Source organism: Microcebus murinus, chromosome 6 (assembly GCF_040939455.1).
Source record: "Microcebus murinus isolate Inina chromosome 6, M.murinus_Inina_mat1.0, whole genome shotgun sequence".
Taxonomy (NCBI): Eukaryota; Metazoa; Chordata; class Mammalia; order Primates; family Cheirogaleidae; genus Microcebus; species Microcebus murinus.
In genome coordinates, this window is record NC_134109.1 from 89,317,329 (window position 1) to 89,342,818 (window position 25,490).

Below are 25,490 nucleotides of genomic sequence, written 5' to 3' on the forward strand. Positions count from 1 at the left end.
TTGACAGCGTGCCACTTGTTTGGTTGACACTTTTTGGAATGGTTCTGGTGAAGAACTAGGTAAGAAAAGAGGGCAGGCATGGTAATTAGCAGCAAAGTCGGCCAGAGAAACACCATTGTAACTTACAAAGTCTCAGAAGATAGGATAAGAGCAGGTGAACCTGTGTGTAGTACCTTATTATATTTTAGAGGGCCACTTTACTATCCTGCTGCATTTGGTGTATTTATTTGCAACTCACTGCATTTTTGCAAAACATTTGTCTCTAAAAGATAGCTAGCCTAGGCAAAAGCTACTTTTTAAAAATTTCCAATGCTGGAATGTATTATTACAACAAAATTCCACTGCAGGGGAGAAACATGTTATTCTTGGTGGCATGCACATTAATGAAATTTTTATCAATTTCTTAAGTAAATGTGATCTCTTAGCCTACTTGATTAGAATATACTTCTAATGAAGCTCAGTTCATGGGTTTATAGCTTCTAAAACCAGTTAGCTGTCATTTATTTTGTGGTCAGAAACTGTATTTAAGGAGTCAGGATTCCAGCTAATATTTAAAACTCTGTTTCACATGGGCTTGAGCAAGCAGGTGGAGTAGTGCTCCATCACCACCACCATGAAATAGCAATACATGTGTGTATGCATTATCGATGGAGAAGGAATGTAACTTTTTATTGATTTGCCTTAATAAGCATTTTTCTTTAAAAGTATTTTAAAATCTTTATTCAATTAATATTTGAAGGGCAACCTGTAGATCCAGGTACTTGCTAGGCTTAGGGATACACAATGGGGCAAAACAAAGGTGGTCTTTGCCCTCATGATGCAGGCCGGTAGGAATGGGGTCAGTTAGTCATTAATCAAAATAATCATACCATATTAAAAGAATGGTAAATGTTATGAGCTGAGCTATAAGAGCTTATAATGAGAGGTCAAGAAAAACTTCCCTCAGGGGAATGGAGCTGTAATCTGAAAAATGAGTAGCAATAAGGGATGGGCTGAGCATTCCAGGGAAGGGGGACCACATACCTAGAGACCTTGTGGTAGAAGGAAGTATTGGCAAGCACAGGGAGAAGGAATGGCTGGTGTGACCGGAATGGAGAAGGGTGTGTGAGCTGAGGCTAGGGTAACGGGCTGAGGGGGCGGCAGTGAGGGATGAACAAGAGGGTCAGGCAGCTGATTCACTTGGGAGCTAATGTGACACTCCAGGCAAGCTCAGATCACAGCTTGGGCCAAAGGTGGATAGAAGTATATTCTAATCAAGTAAGCTAATAGATCACAGTTACTTAACAATGGTGCTGGAGGTGTGGGAGAACAACAAGTGAGTTCTTTAGGAGATAAAATGGACTTGCAGGTCAATTGAGAATGGATTCCTCATGTGTAGTTCTTGTCTTGATGTCCAAGTCTGAAGGTAGAAATCTTGTGTTTCTTTTTTATGGTTCCATAAACAATTTCGAATTACAAATACATATTTGGTGTAGGGTTAGGAACAGATCTCCTTTTTGTTTCATCTTTATAGGTCATGTTTCTGTGTAATGAGTACCATTATGTAAAGTGGAACGCAAAGGGGAAATTCATGAAAATTATTATGGATCTCAGCAAATGGCCAGTCGAAATGCTATATTTTCTACTTATAAAATGAATATTTCCTTTTATCATTATCCATATAAGATCACCTTATGATGAAAAATTATCTTTAACTACACACACACACACACACACACACACACACACACACACACACACCTACCTTGAGATGCAGCATCACTACCAATATTGGGAGGTGTTACAAAAGACGGCTGGCCCTTTTGTATGATTTCTCTGGCTGCCTTCTATTTTCAAAGCACAGGAATACCCAGGAATATGAGACAAGGCATCATACCTCTTTGGCTTTTTTTTTTTTTTTTTTTGAGACAGAGTCTCACTTTGTTGCCCAGGCTAGAGTGAGTGCCATGGCGGCGGCCTAGCTCACAGCAACCTCAAACTCCTGGGCTCAAGCGATCCTGCTGCCTCAGCCTCCCGAGTATCTGGGACTACAGGCCTGTGCCACCATGCCCGGCTAATTTTTTCTATATGTATTAGTTGGCCAATTAATTTCTTTCTATTTATAGTCGAGACGGCGTCTCGCTCTTGCTCAGGCTGGTTTCGAACTCCTGACCTCGAGCAATCTGCCCGCCTCAGTCTCCCAGAGTGCTAGGATTACAGGCGTGAGCCACTGCGCCCGGCCCTCTTTGGCTTTTGACAAGCAAACAGGTGGTGCTCACTTTGTCTAATTGCCCCTTATTATTCCTGGGCTTAGTGAAAATTCAGAGTAGGGACTACAGGAGACAGTTTTAATCCATTGCCCTCCAGCCCACCACCCCCTACTCCATTCATTCAAAAAAGCTGTACCCACATGGAAAGCCAAGGACTTAGCTGTTACTGTGAGTGTCTGAGGAGTGCCTTGGACATGTGTAGCACTGACAGTGGTTGTTGCAAATTGTTGCAAGTACATCCTACTACTCATGTATGTATGTATGAACACACACAAAAGTGGAACATTTCACATGTGTTTAAACACAAGTAAACATGAACCTGATATTTTGCTGTATGTTATCCGTGTTTTTATCACAAGAAAGTCTGTACAATGAAATAGAAGTCATTATGAAGGAATATCATGTATATAGTCATTTAACATTCTTTTGTAATAGAATTATTCTCTGTACATATATGTTGAGCAGTTATAAAGTATTAAGAAAACTATTTTTTATTACCATCCCAGGACACTTAAAAACTAAAGGGTGTTTTCTGCTAGTATAATACTTTCTGAAGAAGATGTTCTATTTCCTTCAAATGCTCTATTAGAAAATGTTCTAATTATGTGCCTATTTTAATAAAAATGAATTCTACCTAATTAAAAAAAAACTTGGAGCACATTTATATTGCTGCCCTAAAATCCTGCAATAAAATGTTTAATGCCTATGCCACATTCCAGTCTATAATTCTTTCTTATATGCGTAGTCTATGGAAGCATATAGCATTAGTATCTGGGTGTTCATGATGTCTGATTCATTTTCTTTGGCAGAACGCCCTTCTGCCTGCAGGGTTCCGGCAGAAGAACCAGACATCAAAGACCGCCACAGGGCCCTTTGATAGAGAGCGCCTCCTTTCATATCTGGAGAAGGAAGCATTGGAGCATAAGGACAGGGAAGACTATGTGCCCTACACTGGAGAAAAAAAAGGTAAACCCAGAATTTTGAAGTCATTATGTGATAGCACTTGATTTTTATTTTTGTAGGCAGATATGGAGAAAATCATATTTTTAGAGGTATATCACTGGTAGCCTTAAAGATAAGATACTGTTGGCTTAAAATTTTATTACATAGTTCAGGCATTTTATTTACATTTTTCATCACATTGGCCAGTATGTTTCTTCTTAATGATTTGTTAGTGAGGTTTTATCACGCAATGACTTTGTCTAACACTCCTTAGTTCTCTGCTGTGACAAATCTAAAAGTATACTGAAGAAACCTTTTAAATCCACTGGTATATTACAGAGTGCAAATGATGTTAAAGCACTACACTATTCTAACTCCTGTCTTTAAAGTGGAATGCCATAAAATAATTTATATTTTCAAAGACTCTTTTTAAAAGATATCCTACAGCCTCCCTTAGTAATTCATAGTTATAATTGCCAATGCTTTATAATCATGACTTTCAGGAAATTTTTCTCGTCCAAGTCCCTCCCATTGCAGTGTTTGATCTTACATATCCTCTGGTGGAGACTGAGTAAAGATGTGTTTTCAAAAGTTCTGCATATAATAGCACTTAAATGAAATAGGATAAGTTTCTCAGCTTTCGCAGCAGATCAGAACACAGTTTGGCCTAAAAGCCCAAGTTCTACATGCACTCTTATTTGGGATATTATGTATAGAATACTGGGGAATGGTGGCAGCAGTAGCAGAGCTGAAGATCAGCTCTTCCAGGCTCTGTTTTTACATCGGAATTTGTACTAGTCCAGGCAGGAAGAATGGGTTAGAGCATGGTGCTTTCTCCTAGTGAGACTCTGGCTTTTTATTTGGGAAAGAAGTAATTCTCAAGAAGTTTGGTCAGCCCTATGTCATATGGCTACCTCTTAGCTGCAAGGAAAGCAGGGAAGTTCATCTTAGCATTCCAGCCTCTATAGCTGAGGAAGGCTAATGAATGACTTTTGAATAGGTAAGCCACAAGGTCTACATCAGGCTTTTTCAAAATTATCCATTATCCCCTAGCCCCTCTGCTCTTTCTTTAGATTCTATTTTCCTTTCATCTCTAGTTGAGGATTGCTAGCTTTGCTACTTGAATTAGTCAGGCTTCTCCAGGGAAACCAAACCAACAGGATGTTGGGTGAGAGGGGAGAGGTATTTATTTTAAGGAATTGTCTCACATGATTGTGGAGGCTTTTTTTTGTTTGTTTGAGACAAGAGTCTTGCTTTGTCGCCCAGGCTAGAGGGAGTGCCACGGCGCCAGCCTAGCTCACAGCAACCTCAAACTCCTGGGCTCAAGCAATCCTCCTGCCTCCGCCTCCGGAATAGCTGGTACTACAGGCATGCACCACCATGCCTGGCTGATTTTTTTTTCTATATATATTAGTTGGCCAATTAATTTATTTCTACCTGTCTCCCTCTTGGTCAGGCTGGTTTTGTACTCCTGACCTCGACCAATCCGCCCGCCTTGGCCTCCCAGAGTGCTAGGATTACAGGTGTGAGACACCGCACCAGGCCTGTGCAGGCTTTATAAATCCAAAATCCAGCAGGCTGGAGACCCAAGGAAGAGTTGCAGTTCATGTCTGAAGGCAGTCTGCTGACAGCATTATTTCTTACTTGGGGGTAGTCTTTGTTTTATTAAGGCCTTCAGATGATCAAATAAGCCACATTATGAAGGGTAACCTGCTTTACTCAACAGTGATTTAAATGTTAATCTCATCCAAAAAACACCTTCACAAAAACATCCAGAATAATGCTTGACCAAATATCTGGGCACCATGGCCCAGCCAAGTTGACAAATAAAATTAACCATCACACTACTGTTAGAGGTGGGAATGTCATATCCCTCGAGTGTTTAGGGCCAGAAAAAGGGTAGAAAACCAATGCAGAGTGTTTAAGTGTGGAAAGTCACAAAGATAGGCAAAGGCATCTGTTCCTTTGTATTTGTCATGGAAAGACAGCTGGTTATATTCTCTCTGTACAGCTATACCTTTAATCCTGCTTAAATAGGAGAACATGGTTTTAGAATAAAAAATATTGGTCACCTTTTACTAGTCTGTGTGTTTCAGGTAGACTCTAAGGGTATAATTAGAAAGAGTAATGAACGTAGAAACAGAGAGATGTGAGAAAAAACTATGGATTTACCTGCAAAATGGAGTGAGTAAAAAGAAAATAAGAAAAAAAGTAAAAAAGAAAAATGAAAAAACTAAGGAATTTGAGAGAAAATAAGAGATGTGAAAGAGTGCTGCATTTATCTCAGGTGGACTCAGAAAGCTTTTGTTTCCTAATCTCCAGTTACACACAGGGATGTGTGATAGTATTCATCCAGTTCTTTCTCATTCTTGAGAATGGTGAAAATGCATAGAGTGTTATTTATTAGTTCCCATGATATTTTTACATAGCATGCATATTCTTTTCCAAAGACAGATAAGGCATAGAGCCTTGCTGTGAACATATCACTTAGAGAAATAATTTGCCCCAGTCTTTAATATTTTTTTTTTTTACTGCATTTCATTTTGCTTTGCTAGGAACTCCTCCTTTCCATTGCTATCACACTTCACCCTTACTTACATTAAGATTTTTTCCCGTGCCCCTTACTTTACTGATGGACCAGAGCCATGGCTGTACTTTATATATTACACAGGGGTGTGCCATCTAATTCCATTTGAGCTGCTGACTCACCCAGTATGGGCCTCTCCCTTCCTTGCAGACCACTCCTTTTCTCCCTGTTGGGCCTTAGGGTAGAGCCAGCTGTGCTTTTTTTTTTTTTTTTTTTTTTTTTGGTTTTTCCCTTCCCCATCCTGAGAATGGAATGCCCTTGGACTCTTTCCCAAGAGTGCCACATGCCCCACCTTGCTTTCCTAAAGGTCAATTTAAACAGATTGCCTTAAACTAACAACTTCCCATATACTTTCCAAGTTACTTATTCACAATTACCTTAGCTTTCCAGAAGACTTATTCACTCTTACTCTAAAAGAGGCTTCCCTCACCCTGCTGAGTACATGATTTCTCTGGAGGAAAGACAGACCTGATCCCTTAGTAAGCCAAAAGATCATGGTTATAACCTGCCTAAATCAGCAGGATTACATAACCACCAGTGGGCAATTGGTTTCCACTAAGTTCAAGATAAAAACTGGCTCTTACTTTTGTAGTTATATTTTATATGTGCTAAATGTCCCTTGCATATACCTCTGAAAATAGTTTTCCCAGGCACTGAAGCTGATATTTAAAATGGGCTGTTTAAATTAGTCACGTAGATGCTGGCATCTCCTTTTCAGACTGGTCATGCTATCATTTGAATGATTGACTTATTACTCCGTTGGGGTGAGGAGTTAGCCAGATGGATGGTTCATCATTCATGTTAGGACTCTATTTTATAGGAAACTTTCCCTGGATAACCACACCCACTTCAGGATAGTCCTTCTCTCGAGCATCATTTCTGTACATGATGTATGTAACACGGAGTACCACTTTTAATTATCTCAGAATCTTATACTATGAGACTTTGCTATTAGTTGTTTTGTTTTGCTTTTTGGATTATGTCCTCTTGATGAATTGTCCCTTTTGTTATTATGAAGTGACCCCTATATCTAGTAATATTCTTTGCTCTAAAGTCTACCTTGATATTAATAGAGCCAATCTTTCTTTTAATTGGTGTTAGCATATCTTTTCTATTTGTCCTAATTCTTCTTTGTTCCATTTTTCCTTTTTAATATCTTTCATGTCTCTACTTAACTTTTTGAACACATAGGATGTAAATTATAATAACTGTTTTAATGTCCTTACCCATTAATTTTATCATCTGTCACTGATAAGTCAATTTTGGTAGATTGATTTTTTTTCTCACAGATCAGATTTTCCTGCTTCTTTGCACATTGGTAATTTTTTATTGGATACCAGACATTTCAACTTTTGGGTGCTGGATAGATTGGTATCCCTATAATTATTCTTGAATTTCATTCTGGGACACAATGAAGTTACTTGGAAACAGTTTGATTCTTTAGAGTCTTGCTTTTAAGATTTGTTAGGTGGGACTAGGGCAATGTTCAGTGTAGGGCTAATTATTTCCCCACTACTGCAGCAAGACCCTTCTGGGTTTCCTACCCAGTTATGAGCCCCGAGAATTCTCAGGTTCTCTGATCTGGCTGGTGGAACGGGTTCTATTCCCAGCCCTGCCTGAACACGGGCACTGTTACTTCTAATCTTTCAGGTGTTTTTTTTTTTTCCTTGACTCAAGATAGTTTTCTCGCATACATGTGCTGATCACTGCCGTGCTGAATACTCAGTGCAGCTCTCTGCACATCTGCTGGGTTCTCTCTCAGTGTAGCTCTCTGCACATCTCCTGGGTTCTCTCTCAGTGCAACTCTCTTCTCTCCAGTCCTCTGTCCTGCAAACACTAGCTAGCTGCCTTGGTCTTTCTGGACCTCTGTCCTGTCCCCTCAGCACACAGAGAGTTTGCCAGGCTGTGCCCAAATTTCTGTTCCCTTCTCTGCAGCCTAGAAATTTTTGCCAGGCAGTAAGCTAGGTAATTGTAAGGGCTCATCTCCTTTTTCCCCCATCTCCCAGGGATCACTGTCCTGTTACCTGATGATCAGTATCTTGAAAACTGTTGTTTTATATTTTGCCCATTTGGGTTTTTTTTTTTTCAGGCACGTGGGTAAATTCTGTCAATGTTACTCCATCTTGCCTGGAAGAAGTCTTCAGAATAGGGTATAATAGATAATCTATTTCCCCAACTAGTGAATTTGGTTCCCCAAAGTAAAGAATCTATTTTGTTTTCCTCATGGTATCTTTCTAGTTCGTTATCTAGTATACACAAGCTCTCTGAACATATGTTTAATAAATAAGCATTTATTGGTGACCATACTGCAGCATTGAGCAGGTATCATGTGTCACTGGATCAAAACAAAAATGTCTTTCCAGGATCTTTTCCCATATCCTTCAGTGTGGTTGGTTTGAGGTTTGTGTGCTGCCTGTCAAGCAGTGTATACCAGTGCCCCTTGGAGACTATTGTGGTGTAGTTGCCTTGGAATAAGGCATTTTATAAACAAACAGTAAAATTAGCTAGGGCCTTTCAATTCTGTAGGAATGAAATAACTAAGAGCATCTCTGTTTCTTATTATTACATTTTCTATATGTTCAGCAAGGATGGGAGCTATGACTAAGATCATTCTTAACATTTATTGTAGCTGTAACTTGATATCAGAGCAAAAGAGATGAGGACTGATAAAGAAAGGTCCTGGCAATAAAATTGTTAACGTGGTTCACAGTATCTCTGATTTTGTGACAATAACAAGGATCTTGGCACAGGATACTCCTTTTTTTTTTCTTGGCACAAACATGCTTTGGATAAATGCCATACATTTAAATTACTATAATATGAATTCTTATCTCGGTTTCTTCTATTTCCTTAGCTGCCATTTTGTAGTTACAGAAACATTACTGAACTATTTTAACATTCTTAGCAACCAAGAGTCCCAGCCCTGTTTTTGTTTGTTTAATTTAGGGGTAGGAGACGTGTTGTTTTATACTTGTCTGAGAGATTTTTACTGAGCTAATCATTGTTTATTTTTATATTCGGCTGCAATGTAAAGTTACAATTTCAATTTTTAAAATTCCAGTTTGGTTGGCTGGGTGTGGTGGCTCACGCCTGTTATCCTAGCACTCTGGGAGGTTGAAGTGGGAGGATTGCTTGAGCTCAGGAGTTTGAGACCAGCCGGAGCAAGAGCTGGACCCCATCTTCACTAAAAATAGAACTAGTTACTGGGTGTGGTGGCAAGTGCCTATACTCCCAGCTACTCGGGAGGCCGGGGCAGGAGGAGCTGAGCCTAGGAATTTGAGGTTGCAGTGAGCTATGATGATGGCACTGAACTCTGTCAGGGTGACAGAGCAACACTCTGCCTCAGAAAAAAGAACAGTTTGGGGCTGGGCACGGTGGCTCACACTTGTAATCCTAGCAGTCTGGGAGGCTGAGGCGGGTGGATTGCTCAAAGAGTTTGAAAGCAGCCTGAGCAAGGGTGAGTCCCCGATCTTTACTAAAAATAGAAAGAAATTAATTGGCGAACTAAAAATATATAGGAAAAAATTAGCCGGGCATGGTGACACATGCCTGTAGTCCCAGCTACTCGGGAGGCTGAGGCAGAAAGATTACTTGAGCCCAGGAGTTTGAGGTTGCTATGAGCTAGGGTAACGCCATGGCACTCTAGCCCGGGCAACAGAGTGAGACTCAGTCTCAAAAAAAAATTCAGTTTGGGATTTTGCTATGTTAAATAAGGAAATTAAGTCATTTAGATAGAATGCTGTCTGCTGAAGGATAAAAATGAGTAGCTATTTTCTTAGACATTGTTATTTCAGAAATTACAAATATTAAAAGTTACAAATCAAAATTTTTTTTACCATTTTTCAAGGAGAGGAAAAATAAAATTAGACCTATCCAGATAACTCATTCTCATCTTTTCAGGACCATCATTATACAGGTTAGTGGCTAACAAACTGACTGGGTAAGAATCAGAATCACCTCTAGAGCTTTTTCAAAAATAACTATGCTTAGCCAGTCCTAATACACTGGGTAAGAACCTCTCCCTCTCCCTCTCCTTTCCTCCCTCCCCCCCTCTAGAAATTCTAGACGTAATGAGAATAAGGAATTAAGGTGTGTCTATTATGTTTACTGTATGCCAGTTCTTTCATATATGTTAAATCATCTTGTATCAGAGATTGAAATTTCTATAAGAAAATAACCCGTGACTTGAAAAAAACACATGACAGTCAAGATGATCATAATAGGGGGGTGGACATGCTTGAAGCTCTGACATTTGTACCCCCATTAATACGCTGTAATAAAAAAAGAAGAAAAATGATCATAATAAAGTAGAATTTGTTTATTAGATGGTTTTGGATAAAAGCAGTATCAAATTTGCTTTTGCATGTTCCTACTCTGCAAAACAACACATACCACCCTACGTAATACCTCTGCATCTAATAAAAGTCCCTTTCACTCATCCTGCAAGACATTGAGAGCACAAACCAAACTAACCATAAGAAAGGAGATCTATTAAATTTATCAGTATCTCATAGTCATTAAGATCTTAAAATTGAAATTGATATAAGACTAATTTAAATTAATATACATGTTTTTTGTTTGTTTTTCTTTTGGAGACAGTATCGCTCTTTCGCCCAGGCTAGAGTGCCGTCGCCTACCTCACAGCAACCTCAAAGTCCTGGGTTCAAGCAATCTTCCTGCCTCAGAATCCCATGTAGCTGGGACTATAGGCGTGTACCACCACACCCGGCTAATTTTTTCTATTTTTAGTAGAGGGGCCTTGCTCTTGCTTGGGCTGGTCTCCAACTCCTAAAGTCAAACCATCCTCCCCACCTTGGCCTCCCAGAGTGTTAGGATTATAGGTGTGAGCCACTGGACCTGGCCAATACACATGTTTAGAAAGGCATTTTCTATTATATGAAATTGTTCCAGCAGTTTGCTAATTTTGTGTTTCTCAGAAAACAGCTGTTTTGATTAAGAAGCACAAACACACTATACCTGGCTCATTTTGTCTCAGAAAATTATCTTTTTCCTTGTTAAATTTCAGGGGGCCAAATATAAATTTACTCAAGAAGACAAAACACCCCATATCAAGTATATCAGCTCCTTAGTGGTTTTTGTAAACATCTTTATTAATAAAGATGATATCATTATAATATAATCCCCGTATCATAACTTTGTTCTTCTTCAAGATTATTTGGCTATTCTGGGTCTGTTGGATTTCTGTATAAATTTTAGGATCAGCTTGTCACTTCCTGCAAAAAAGCAGGAAGTGTTTGAAAGGGATTTTTGAAAGGGGTGTTTGAAAGGGATTGTTTAAATCTAAAAATCAATTGGAGGGAGCCCCTTAGATTTTGTATTCCTAACACTAAACTTAGGTCCTTCCTAGTTTATCCTTTCTTACAAAATAAATTTCTTTGAGTTTTCTATAACTAGATTTGTATATACACATTAAAAGATAATTTCTTATAGCATATTAGTGTTAAACTAACCTAACCATGAAGAAAATATGAAGTAATTACTTTTTGAATAGTTAAAAACAATTGTATAGGTTAAATACCTCATAGCAAAAATCTCTACATACAGAGAAACTATAAAGAGGAGTGCCAGAAGAGGTACCAGACTATATCAGAGCTGTATAAAATAAAGCAAAATTCTATATGACAGAAAAATTTTCATCAATCCTTGGGAGTTTTGTTTTGTGTTGTTTTTTCTGATGAGATTCATTTTGTAGTTGTAAGCATTAGCAAAAGTTTATGTATGGAAGGAAATTAGATATAAATAATGCCTCTTAAGGAATGTAGATGAGGATAACAAAAAATAAACATCTTAGATTTTTATAATGCCTTAGATTCCATTGGTCTCTTGAATAAGACATGGGCAGCTATTTGATAGCTCCTGTAGTTTTTTCTAATTGTCAAGTAAAAATGTGTATATTTTGGTGTGCAACATGTTTTGATGTATGTACACATTGTGAAATGACTAAATCAAATTTGACATATGCATTATGTCACATACTTATTCTTTTCTGGTAAGTAGCATGTAGTTTTGTTTAGTCAGTAAATACCATAATCTAGTTGTTCTTGACCTTGGCAGCTATGTGTTGGAATCCCTAGAGAGAGAGAGAGCTTTTTTGTTGTTGTTGTTTTTGTTTTGTTTTTGAGACAGAGTCTCACTTTGTTGCCCAGGCTAGAGTGAATGCCGTGGCGTCAGCCTAGCTCACAGTAACCTCAAACTCCTAGGCTCAAGGAGTCCTGCTGCCTCAGCCTTCCGAGTAGCTGGGACTACAGGCATGCACCACCATACCCAGATAATTTTTTCTATATATATTAGTTGGCCAATTAATTTCTTTCTATTGATAGTAGAGACGGGGTCTTGCTGTTGCTCAGGCTGGTTTCGAACTCCTGACCTCGAGATTGCCTGCCTCAGCCTCCCAGAGAGCTAGAGTTACAGGCGTGAGCCACTGCGCCCCGACCCTAGAGAGCTTTTTAAAATTCAGATGCCCCATGCAGCACACCAGACCAATTAAACCCAGAATCTCTGGGGTGGGATTTGGACATTAGAATTTTTTTAAAGCTGTCGTAGTGAAGCCAATGTGCAGCTAATGTTTATAACTACTGCTGTAGGCAGCTGAAAATGCAGGTGAGATTGAGCTCAGGAGAATGTGTCCTGAATTACATGCCACTTTAATTGTAATATCAGTGACCGTGAAAAGTACTATGGAACTATCAGGACATAATGATTTGGCCTTGCTTTTATCTGTGAACCAATAATAAAAGATTATATAATCACCAGAACTCCAAAATTTGGTACTAATTAAGATCAGTTATGCATATCACCATATAGAGAGGCATTTGTTTGTGGGAGAAAGTCTGCTAAAAAAATTTTGTAAGCTACCAGTTTATTGGAAGAAGCACTGAAGCACTGGCTTAAGAATTTGAGGACCTACACAGCTCTACTGTGTAACTTTGAACCCATGTATTTAAATTACACTTTATTAAATGAGGCCATTAGATTGGAGGTGGTTACCAAATTATTTATTCAACAAATTGGATTCCCTACTGTGTATTAGGCAAGGATGCAGTGATAAACACAACATAGATCACATCCTCGAAAAGCTCACAGAAGGCAGACACACATGTGCAGTTGTGTAGGTATAGCTATAGTGAAATGTTCAGGGGGTTAAGGAAACAGAAGTACTTCATTTGGTTTCAATTTGGGACAAACACTGTAGTTGCCTAGTCAGCAACCATTCACAGGTGCTTGATTTCCTAGCTGCCTTTCCAGCTGGGGAATGGACTTGTGGCCCAGCGCTGGTCAGTAAGACCAGAGGAGAAATCTGCAGGGCAGGTTTCCTTATAAAAGTTGGCAGTTGAGAAAGTACCCTTCCTTCTGTCCTGACCGAATTGTATGGGGACATGATACTTGGTGCTTCAGAGGTCATCTTGAGACCACGAAGGCCTAAGAACAAAGGCCTCCATGCTAAGAATGGCCAGAGAAAAATGAAAGAGCCTAGATCCTTGATGTCAACACTGAGCTGCTGAACCAACCTTAGAACCATCTTCCTGTGGGTATATTAAGTGAGACAATACAAATTCTTATTGTTTGAACGCTTGTTGCTTTAAGAGTTGTCTGTTGATCAGCATCACCTGGAAGATTGGTTAGGAATGCAGAATCTCAGACCCCACTTACTTACTACATCGACATCTGCATTTTAATAAGATCCCGGGGTGATTAAGATACACGTTAAAGCTTAAGTACCAGTTTAAACCAATTTTAATTTGATATTCTCTTACATGCAGTTAAAAACATCCTTACTAATGCAAATACATTGTGGATTGACTGAGTGCCAGTTTTTAAATAAGAAAATACCTGACTAGAAAGACTTCTGATTCAGATGTAGAAAGTTGCAAGAGACTGTTATTCTCACCATAATAACCAAAACAAGCAGACTAAACTACATAATCATAGTTTCTTGTTACACCTATTAGAGAGCTTGAGGACACAAACCTAAATGACTCCAGAAAGCGACAAGCCCTTCATAAAAGAAGTGATCCACTTCTGCTCTCATCCCTGACTGAAATGTAGGGAGAAGGAGGAAACTACCATAGAGGGAAGTAAGGAGAAATCAGCCTAACTTTTGACAAACTTTTAATCACTGTGTGTGAGCTGGCACAGTAGGTTAGAATCCAGAGAAGCCCTAGACCAGTGCTGTTCACTAGAACTTGCTGTGATGACAGAATGAATGTTCAGTATCTGTGGTAACTAGTTTGGCAGCTACTAGCCAGTGTGTCTTTTGAGTACTTGAAATGTGGCTAGAGTGACCAAGTAACTGGATTTTTCATTTTAATTAATTTAAATAGTCACATGTGGCTAATGGCTGCCATATTGAACAGTACAGCCCTAGCGACAGAGAGAGAATATATTAATAGTAACCCCCGGCTCTTTTCTGTGGGTCTTCATTTAGTGCTGGGGTAGTACTCCAAGAACAGAGGCAGTGAAGCAGAGCTGAGAGAAAATCCCCAAGGCATGGGCTTTTATCTGGGGGAGATGGAGGGAAGGGCAGCAGAGCAGGGAGAAATCCCTGCTAGGCCGTCCCCGCTTTCACAGAGCGGAAAACCACAAGCCAAGGGTGGGGCTGGAAAGCAGAGAGAGCTCCCAGTTACCCAGAAAGCTGGCAGCCAGGGCTATACATCAGGAAGAAATTTCACAGTTCAGAAAAGTAGGCAGCTCAGCAGATCTCCAGAATCTCACCAGGGTTCTAATCCCAGGCCTTGCTAAAGGGAAACTCCTGATCAGGTTCTCAAAATGTTTTAAGCCAATGAGGAAAATTCAGTCAAATTAAAGTTGCAGCAAGGCCCAGATCCCGCTCAACTGTAGAGCATATTGATTCAGCTCTGACCTAAGAATTGTGCTCCTTTCTGGGAATGTAACTTCCTTTAGTCTCTGCTATACTTTTATACAAAGTGCTTAGCACACAGTCAAAGATCTTAAGAAATGTGAAAGCAAAAATATGTGACCCAGGCTGGGTGCGGTGGCTCATGCCTATAATCCTAGCACTCTGGGAGGCTGAGGTAGGTGAATCGTTTGAGCTCAAGAGTTCGAGACCAGCCTGAGCAAGAGCAAGAGCAAGACCCCATCTCTACTAAAAATAGAAAGAAATTAATTGGCCAATTAAAAATATATAGAAAAAATTAGCTGGGCATGGTGGTACATGCCTGTAGTCTCAGCTACTCGGGAGGCTGAGGCAGGAGGATCGCTTGAATCCAGGAGTTTGAGGTTGCTGTGAGCTAGGCTGACGCCATGGCACTCTAGCCAGGGCAACAAGAGTGAGACTCTGTCTCCCAAAAAAAAAAAAGTGACCCATATAGTGACCCAAGAATGTAAACAACCAGTAGAAGGTCCAGAGCCTGTCCCAGCTACTTGGGAGGCTAAGGCAGGAGGATTGCTTAAGCCCAGGAATTCGAGGCCTGCCTGGGCAACATAACAGCACCTCATCTCTTAAAAAAAGAAGATGCTTCAGAGGTGACCCAGATATTGGTATTATCAGTCAGGGACTTTAAGATAACTATGATAAAAATGCCAAAGAGTCTGGTGAAAAAGGTACACAGCATCTGTCAAGAGATGGAGGATTTTAGCAGAGACATGGAAATACTTTTTTTAAAAAGAAACAAATGGAAATGCTAAAAATAAAAATATATCAGAAATTAAGATCTGGTCTCCTCTAGTCACAGGGGACCCATTCCTTCTCTGGAATGTAAAATAATGGGGGGAAAAAGAAAACAAAGAAATTAAAACCTTTAGATTGGCTTAACAGAAAATACCTGACCAGCCTTGGTCAAAATTGTGAGAGCAGTCTATATTGTGGAAGGATTCCTTAGGGTTACATTGATTTATATTTACCTTGAATAAGAACTACCTAACAGTCACTAAACTAATTAGAAGCCTGCAGAAGTTTCATTTGATAGAGTACTTCATAGATTCATAAGGCCACACAATCTCACATATGTCCCTGATAGTTTCTTAATAGAAAAGAAAGTGGCAGGCCGGGCATGGTGGCTCACGCCTGTAATCCTAGCACTTTGGGAGGACGAGGCGGGCGGATTGCTCAAGGTCAGGAGTTCGAAACCAGCCTGAGCGAGACCCTGTCTCTACCAAAAATAGAAATAAATTAATTGACCAGCTAAAAATATATATACAAAAAATTAGCCGGGCATGGTGGCGCATGCCTGTAGTACCAGCTACTCGGGAGGCTGAGGCAGTAGGATCGCTGAGCCCCGGAGATTGAGGTTGCTGTGAGCCAGGCTGACGCCACGGCACTCACTCTAGCCTGGGCAACAAAGTGAGACTCTGTCTCAAAAAAAAAAAAAAAAAAGTAAGTGGCAGTTCTTTAAATTCATACATAGGCCTTGCCACATAACATAATGATGAAAAGTTAAAGAATACTTTTCATACTACTAAGAACATAACAGAAATTTCTTTGCAGTTGGAACTCGAATTTCTGGAATTATAATTGCCTGTGCCATCCCCCAAGTGACTGTAACAGTTTGTTGCTTTAAGAATAAGAAATTGGATTTTAGGCCGGGCGCTGTGGCTCACGCCTGTAATCCTAGCTCTTGGGAGGCCGAGGCGGGCGGATTGCTCAAGGTCAGGAGTTCAAAACCAGCCTGAGCAAGAGCGAGACCCCGTCTCTACTATAAATAGAAAGAAATTAATTGGCCAACTGATATATATGTAAAAAAATTAGCCAGGCATGGTGGCGCATGCCTGTAGTCCCAGCTACCTGGGAGGCTGAGGCAGTAGGATCACTCAAGCCCAGGAGTTTGAGGTTGCTGTGAGCTAGGCTGACGCCACGGCACTCACTCTAGCCTGGGCAACAAAGCGAGACTCTGTCTCAAAAAAAAAAAAAAAAAAAAAAGAAATTGGATTTTGTTTTTAATCACTTTAAAGTTTTATAGGTTTTTTGTTTATTCTTTCATTTATTGATTGAGTCAATATTAGTAAAAAAAAAAAAAAAAACCTCATAGTTACTCCAAAAAGCACCTATTTTTATTTCTACAGAAGAAAAATTTCTTTTCTTTCCAACTTATACAGCCAAAGTATTGCCTCAGAAATTTATAAATCCATATAGAAGATGAAACAAAATTACCGTAGATGTTAATCTTCACTTTTCCTTCAGTTTCAATTGAACATACTTTTAGTAATGGTTAGAAGGGTAAAAAATGATAATGAGTTAATAACATTAGTACTGGAATTAACAAAGTGCTTTTATTTTACAGGAAAAATATTTATCCCCAAACAGAAACCTGTACAGACTTTTACAGAAGAAAAAGTCTCTCTTGATCCAGAATTAGAAGAAGCTTTGACAAGTGCTTCTGATACAGAATTGTGTGACCTTGCAGGTATCTCCTAAAATAAATTAATTTGTGAAGGAGTGGGGAGGGGAATACCAGCACACACCTATATACATTATATAATACAAACACTTGCTTTGCCTAAATTTTTATATTAATAGAATTTATTTTATTATTTGACATCTTTTCCCATGTTGCCATATTGAAAAATCTTTCTAAATAAGTATCCTTTATCAGCTGGTGTTCAGCTAGAAGCTCTCCTACCTAAGCACTGGAAAAGAGTCTTCAGGGTCAACTGCTGCCCCATTTTATTAGAAGACCCAGAGATGAATAATTAGAAAGCAGGTGGAAATGGAACAGTCAGTCCTGAGCTGTACTCACCACTTTCCAAAATTTTCTGAAGTGTGTATTGGAACATTCCATGCCTCTGTTATTTTTATCATTCTCTAGCTTCTGCCTTATTTGTACAAAAGGGCATCAAAAACTAAAACATAATTTATTTTCCCTCCTAAGTGTCATTCTGGTTTTTGGTTGTTTTTGTTTTAAGATCTCACTTTGTTGCCTGGGCTAGAGTGCAATGGCATCATCATAGCTCACTGCATCTCAGACTCCTGGGCTCCTACCTCAGCCTGCCAAGAAGCTGGGACTACAGGCACGTGCCGCCATGCCCAGCTAATTTTTTACTGTTTTGTAGAGATGGGATCTCACTGTTGCCCAGGCTGACATTCTTGAGGGAAGCGACTTTATTCTTAAATAAAAGACTTTAACAATACTAAAAGTATCCTAGTCTTAACTAGAATATGAAAATAAATTGAGATTAACAAATGTAAAAATAATAAGGTTCAGTTGAAAAATCTATCCTTTATCATCTTATGTTCCTAGAAACCTTGTGAGATGAACAGCAAAAATAGATCATTGCAATTTTCTCTCTTAGCCACCAGGTGGAGCTAAGCACAGATGTATGTTTAGGGATAGGTTGGCTCCTGCTGTGTGTCTGAATTCAGAAATGGGGGGGGAAGTAACAAAGGTATTAATGAAAAAGAGATTATAGATGATTTTTAATCACTTTGTCTCTTTTTTATTCTGGCTACAGAATCTGTGATTTAGTAGGAAAATGTTAAAATTGTTGATAGAAATTTTTAGCTGTAAAATTCTTTGTTTAAAGCAGATGTAAGTAAAATCTATTTTTGTTTTCCTATATTTATAGCTATTCTTGGGATGCACAATTTGATAACAAACACACAGTTCTGTGATATAACGGGAAGTAGTAATGGTGTTGACCAAGAACATTTTTCAAGTGAGTACATAAAATAAATGATTTGTGAATTTCAGTCCTTTATTAAATATATGTTGTTTTATCCATGTATCAACTTCAGTATTTACATTCTAAATGTTATATATATGTACCTGAAACCAAAATTCCAGTTTGATGGTATTAACAGAGAAAGCCATTGAAAATAGAATATTAAATATTATAATATTAAATATATATCAGCAAATATAATAGGAATTACTCTCACTTCACTAAATAATGCTAATGGTAAACAGTATAAAAGCTAGTCAAACTTGATTTTTGTTGACATTTTATTATTGGTGTTACTGATTTTCAGGAAATCCACAACAATGCTAACAAAGAAATTACATTATAAAATCAGATTCCATAGAAACTACAAAACTACCCAGCCCCTAAGCCTTTTAAAAGATTCATTTATAAGGTGTTTTAAAATTACCAAGGTGATACATGGTTTTGTAGCACATTTAAATAATACATAAGTGTATATGGTAAGAAGTGAAAGTGTCTCTATCAGTAGTTGTCATGCCCTCTGCTCCCCACACCCCACCCTAACTATTAACACTTCGTTGTATATACCCTTCTAGACTTTGTACTATGTTTATACAAACATATGCATGTTATATAGTCTTTTTTTATTTTTTTACAAAAATGGGATCATATTATAAATATTTCTTATAACTTAATTTTTCAATAATAATACTATTGGCTAATTTTTTTAAATGCTTACTATGGGCCATGTTCTTCTATGCATAGCTCTTGAATGTGGATTATTTTCATTTAATCCTCACAACATTTCTATGAAAAAGGTATTGTTATCTTTAATTTGCATGTGAAGGAGCTGAGATTTTTGAATAATTAACTAGTCTGAGTGTCAACACAAAGTCAATGATAAGGATTTTAACCCATGCAATATAGTATATCACTTACAGATGTGTCATGTTTCCTAGTTAGTACATATAGTCAGTGTACCTCATTTGGACAACTACATAACATTCTGTTTTATGGTGGTCTGTAATTTGGCCATTTCCTCCCATTTTTATTTTTTTTTTATTTTTTTTTTTTTCTTTTGGTGAATAAGACTAAACATTTTTAATTTTTTATTGTAGAAATGTTCAAACATACATAAAAGAAGAGATAATAATATATCCATCACTCAGCTTCAGTTGTTTTTAGCATTTTGCAAGCCTTGTTTCATCCATCTTCTGCCTCCCTCCCTTCCCCTTCCACTTTTTTCCCCCAGGATATTTTAAAGCAAATCCTGTTCATTTGTATCACTTCACCCATAAATGTTTCTGTATGTCTCTCACAAATAAAGCCTTTTCTTTTAACATAACCACAATGCCATTATCAAATTTAAAAATTAATAATAATTCCTTCATGTCATCTAATACTCATTCCATGTCCAGAAAACATCACTTCACGGTTGGTTCAAATCAAGATCCAAATAAAGGTTACACCCTGCATTTGGTTGTCTTTTCAATCTCCCTTAGTTTCTTAACAGTTCTCCCCCTCAACCTTTTTTCCCTTTTTTTCATGCCATTTATTTCTCGAAGAAACTAGGTTATTTGTCATATAGAATTTTCTACATTCTGGATTTGAGTGATTTTAACCTCATGGTGTTATTTTATATTTTTTTCTATTGCCTATGTTTCTATAAACTGTTAGCTCTAGTGGCTTGATCAGATTCAGGTGTAGGTCTTTTTTGGCAAGAATGCTTTATGAGTGGTGGTTGAATCACATTAGGAAGCTTATCAAGTCTGAGCCTTCCTCTTTGGAGCATATGTTAAGATCCATTAGGGGGTTAAAATGTTGGCAACCTGAGCCATCCTTTTTAAGTTCCTCCTGAACTTTTTTGCCTAATGATTTCAGCATCACAATGACTAGATCCATTATTTCATTAGGGAGCAAGGTTCTTTAAATTTTTTTTTTTTTTTACAAAGATGGGGTCTTGCTATGTTGCCTAGGCTGGACTCCTGGGCACAAGCAATTCTCCCAACCTAGCCTCCCAATTAGCTGGAACTACAGGCATGTGCCACCGTCCTCAGCTCTTTAAATGCACAGTTGATGGATACCTCAATTATCCTGATTTGATTAATTCACATTGTATGCCTGTATCAAAGCATCTCATGTACCCTACAAAGATATCCAACTATTATGTACCCATAATAATTAAAAATAAAAAGGTTTTTTTTAAATAAATTAATTTAAATACACATATTCTGTGGAGTGGGGAAAGAAATTTTTTTATTTTATAAAATTTAGAATCCAGTTTTCTAGTCAGAATCTTCTCTAGGTCCCTTGGCCTATTTTGAAGACTGCCTCACTGAACTTAAGTGAGAGGGAGCCCACTCTTTCCTATTTAGCAGAGTTCCATAAGGAAGCATTTCTTGTATTGAACCAAATTCTGCCTCTTCGCAATTTATACCTATTCTAACCCAGCCTTTGAGAACAACATGAAATTTGTCTCTTCTACTGGATAAATCTGAAAACAACTAGCATACCTTCTTTTAATATATACTTCTCTGGGCTAAATATATTCAGATCTGTCAACTGTCCTCAGGAAAGCAATTTTCAAACCCTCATCTAAGTTGATCTCAGGATGCTCTGTGTGTGTGTGTGTGTGTGAGAGAGAGAGAGAGAGAGAGAAGAGAGAGAGAGAGAGATTTGAAAATAACAAGACACTCTTAGATGGAATTTATTGAATGAGTAAGCAAGCAGTGCACCTTGTCTTCAGGTAAGTTTTCCTCTTGAAAGCTAGAGAGCAGAAGAGAAGAACCAAGCCAGTGATCCATTTTAAACCCCATCAGTCTTTCCATTGTCAGTTATGCTTACTTTTTGTGGTCATTTTCTTCTTTGAGAATCTGATGCTCCCCAGAAAAGTATATTCATACTAGTTTGCCTGTTACAGGTGTTCATAGACTTCCACATATGTGCATCAGGACACAATGATATCTCGTTAAAGGGTTCAGAGATTCTAGGTCCTCTGTTTTGCAGCTCTGAAGTGCTACATTCTGGTCATGTGTGTGGGTATATAAGGTTAAAATGAGGGTAAGAGTGAAGGAGGGCAGTGAATATTGCTTTCTGTCTCACTAGCTCTTCTGTGTACCTTCACCTCTCTCTCCCTCCCCACTCCCTACTCTGACCCTTCTTTGTATGTATTTCCTTCTTGCTAGTCAAGAGTTCTCCCCTTTTTCTGATTGCATAATACCCCCGTGGGAAGAAGAGGGAATGTGCCTTCCTGTCACCTAATTCTTCCTATTGAAGCTCTATTTCCTTAAGTCTATGATTTCTTATATCAGTTATCTGTCACATCTCAGCAAAAATGATAAGAAATGCTAGATTTTATCATGGTAGAACTTTACCTTGAATATTGCTACAAATAAATGGGATCATCAGCTTGCACTGTCAAATATATTTGAATGGTAAAGATTATATTGTAATACACTACACTAGGAGCAGTAAAAATAGCTGATACATGGCAAACAAATGTTGAATATATTTGATATTTATATTCAATAAAATTTTATTTGGATGCTTTAAATATGTATCAACACATAAAAGATCTTTTAGGAGTCATAGGGAAGGAACTTTTAAATCCGTTCTGTTGAATAAATGTGTTTGTATGTGAGAGACAGAGATAGAAGTGTGTTACCAAGTTAATATATACATGTACTGTAGTGGCGTCAACTAGTGAAACTCTTAACTCTTTTCATCTGCTACTGCAGATGTGGTGAAAGGTGAGAAGATTCTTCCAGTATTTGATGAGCCACCAAATCCAACCAACGTTGAAGAGAGTTTAAAGAGAATTAAAGAAAATGATGCTCGTCTTGTGGAAGTTAATTTGAATAATATAAAGGTAAGTGTGCTAAGCACACAAAGTTGTTTTGTATTGCTTTGAGTCAGTTGGACCTAGGGCAAGCGCTGGGCAGTTTTTAGTATTATAGTACAGTATTTTCTAACTTGCTTTTTAAAGAGTTTATCATACAAAAATGTAAACCCTACAAACTGTCATAAATCTTTCTGGTTTTCAAAATATTGTTTATTTCTAAGAACATTTAGCCTTTTGGGTTTTGCTTTTTTAAAATCAGGTTTCTTGAAATAAAATTTAAGTATAACAAAATTCTCCCTTTCTGTGTATAGTTCTGAGTTTTGAGTCTGGTTTCTTTCACTTAGCACAGTGCATTTGAGATTCATCGTGTTATTGTGTGTTTCAGTAGTTCCTTTTTATTGCTGGATATTATGTCATTGGATAGGCTGTAGTTTGCTTACCTGTTCTTCAGTTGATAGATACATAGTTTCCTTCCAGTGTCGGATGATTATGAACAGAGCCACTATACACTTTCACATACAAGTTTTTGTGTGAATGTGTTTTCAATTTTCTTGAGTGTATACCTAGGAGAGGCTTTCTGGGATCTTACCAGGTTTCAAACAATGCAACCTTCCTTGGAGTAGGGAAAGAAGAAATCGGGAGAGCATAGAGGTAATTAATTATCAGAGAGTAAACTCACATTGTCTCTTGGGTATTGACCATTATATAATAGCTTTATTACAAATTTCTCTTTTTTTTTTTTTTTTTTTTTTTTTTGAGACAGAGTCTCGCTTTGTTGCCCAGGCTAGAGTGAGTGCCGTGGCGTCCTAGCTCACAGCAACCTCAAACTCCTGGGCTCCAGTGATCCTTCTGCCTCAGCCTCCCGGGTAGCTGGGACTACAGGCATGCGCCACCATGCTCGGCTAATTTTTTATATATATATCAGTTGGCCAATTAATTTCTTTCTATTTATAGTAGAGACGGGGTCTCGCTCTTGCTCAGGCTGGTTTTGAACTCCTGACCTTGAGCAATCCGCCCGCCTCGGCCTCCCAAGAGCTAGGATTACAGGCGTGAGCCACAGCGCCCGGCCCAAATTTCTCATTTTAAATCTTAATTTTTCTGAATTGAGGAGTGAGAGGAGGAAAACATTTAGAAATTACATGAAACTAGAGAAGAGGACTTTTGTGCTCTTTTGGCGGGCGTTCCTTTTTGTGAGTGGAGGGAAGAAAGCCTTGGATAAAATGAATACTCTTAATTGATCACTAATCTTTTTTATTTTTCTTAAAAAAGATTTCATCCTTGTGTATCTCTGTCTCTAAATAAATAGTAATGATCTGAAAATAACCAGGCTATAGGGAATTAAAGTCTCAGGTACTAAAGGGAGAAATCAGTACCTACAGTAACTATATTTTTCATCCTTCAAGTAGTATAGGGTTAATCTCTCTTAATACCTTGTAGCTTAAACTGACTACAAACAATAGGTCATCTACCTCAGAGATCATACACATTAGAAGTAGACTTCTACATCTCTCTCCTTGTAGAAAAGTAGATCCACTTTTAATTATCAACAGCTGGTTACATATAATAAGAATAATTAAAAGTAGAATAGAGTTTTTTTTTTTTTTTTTTTTTTTTTTTTTGTTTTTTTTTTTTTTTTGAGACAGAGTCTCACTTTGTTGTCCAGGCTAGAGTGAGTGCCGTGGCGTCAGCCTAGCTCACAGCAACCTCAAACTCCTGGGCTTGAGTGATCCTTCTGCCTCAGCCTCCCGAGTAGCTGGGATTACAGGCATGCGCCACCATGCCCGGCTAATTTTTTATATATATATCAGTTGGCCAATTAATTTCTTTCTATTTATAGTAGAGACGGGGTCTCGCTCTTGCTCAGGCTGGTTTTGAACTCCTGACCTTGAGCAATCCACCCGCCTCGGCCTCCCAAGAGCTAGGATTACAGGCGTGAGCCACAGCGCCCGGCCAGAATAGAGTTTTTTTAACCTAAGTGCTAGAAAAAGAAAATCCAGAAAACCAATAGGATAGTTAATAAAAAATGCTAGAGAAGTACTGATACATGATCTGCCCTGAAAATGAAAATGTAATGAAAACTAAAATTTAATGATGTTTCACATTATTGTCTTTCAAGAATATCCCAATTCCAACCCTAAAAGATTTTGCGAAGGCTTTGGAAACCAACACACATGTGAAATATTTCAGTCTTGCAGCCACCCGGAGCAATGACCCTGTTGCTGTTGTAAGTAAGCTACTACTGATAATATTGAAATTACACCTACATACCAGGGTATGTAGTGGTGGTTAAACTGTGATTTTATGGACCTGATTTACTCCCTTTTTTCAATTGATGTTTTGTCTCACTATTAGGCAATATAATATTTATTATCTTTTTATATTTTTTGCTATATTTCCTTCCTATGACTTTTTAAAAAACATAAATGGAATCATGTAATATATGCTATTTTGCAACTTGATTTTTCTTTTCATATCAACATATAAAGATCTACATTCTTTTAACATCTGCAGAGTATTCCATTTATGGATCTATAGTGTTGGATTTTTGTTAAATGCTTTTTTCTGCATCTATTGAGATCGTTTGGGTTTTGTCCATTATTTGATTAATATGGTCCATTACACTGATTGACTTTTGTATGTTAAACCAACCTTGCATTCCTGAGATCCCACTTGATCATGGTATGAACTTTTTCCTTCACTTGGCTGTGAGGATGTCATTCCTTTTGGTTCTTCCTCTACCTCACTGGACATTCCTTCTCAAGAGCCTACACTGGTTCCTCCTTATATCCCCAGCTTCTAAACCAGGCGTCCTCAAAATACAGCCTGCGGGCCACATGCAGCCCTTGGAGGACTTTTATCCGGCCAGCCAGGTGTTTTTGCTGCCGCTGCCTGTCCTGCTTAGCAGCCAACTCGTCCCAGGCCCACAGTGCGCTTGTGTGGAATGTGCCCCACACTCTCCAACGGTCTGAGGGACAGTGAACTGGCCCCCTGTTTAAAAAGTTTGAGGACCCCTGGCAAACAATGGAATGGCCCAGGGCTTGGTCCTTCTTTTTTCTCTGTCTGTATTCACTTCCTGGGTAATCTCATTCTTTTTCATTGTTACAAGTCATCTATATGTACTGATGACTCCCAGTGCTACTATCTCCAGTTTGTGCCTCTTTCCTGAACTTCATACACATGCCCAGCTACCTACTCAACAGCTTAACTTGGATGTCTAATAGACAGCTTACATCTAAGTCCCCGTCCAAACTCCTGA

The 25,490-nt window shown here is 38.4% G+C and overlaps 1 protein-coding gene across 2 annotated transcripts in view; it reads left to right on the top strand.

Annotated features, from left to right (window-relative positions):
• Positions 1–25,490, top strand: part of TMOD3 (tropomodulin 3) — a 75,569-nt gene that overhangs the window by 39,166 nt on the left and 10,913 nt on the right. For both annotated transcript variants that reach the window (XM_012763469.3, XM_076004371.1), the window contains exons 3-7: positions 3,059–3,215; positions 17,037–17,159; positions 18,319–18,408; positions 22,131–22,261; positions 24,351–24,458. In XM_012763469.3, the coding sequence (XP_012618923.1) occupies positions 3,059–3,215; positions 17,037–17,159; positions 18,319–18,408; positions 22,131–22,261; positions 24,351–24,458 (609 nt within the window). The remainder of the gene's footprint in view (positions 1–3,058; positions 3,216–17,036; positions 17,160–18,318; positions 18,409–22,130; positions 22,262–24,350; positions 24,459–25,490) is intronic.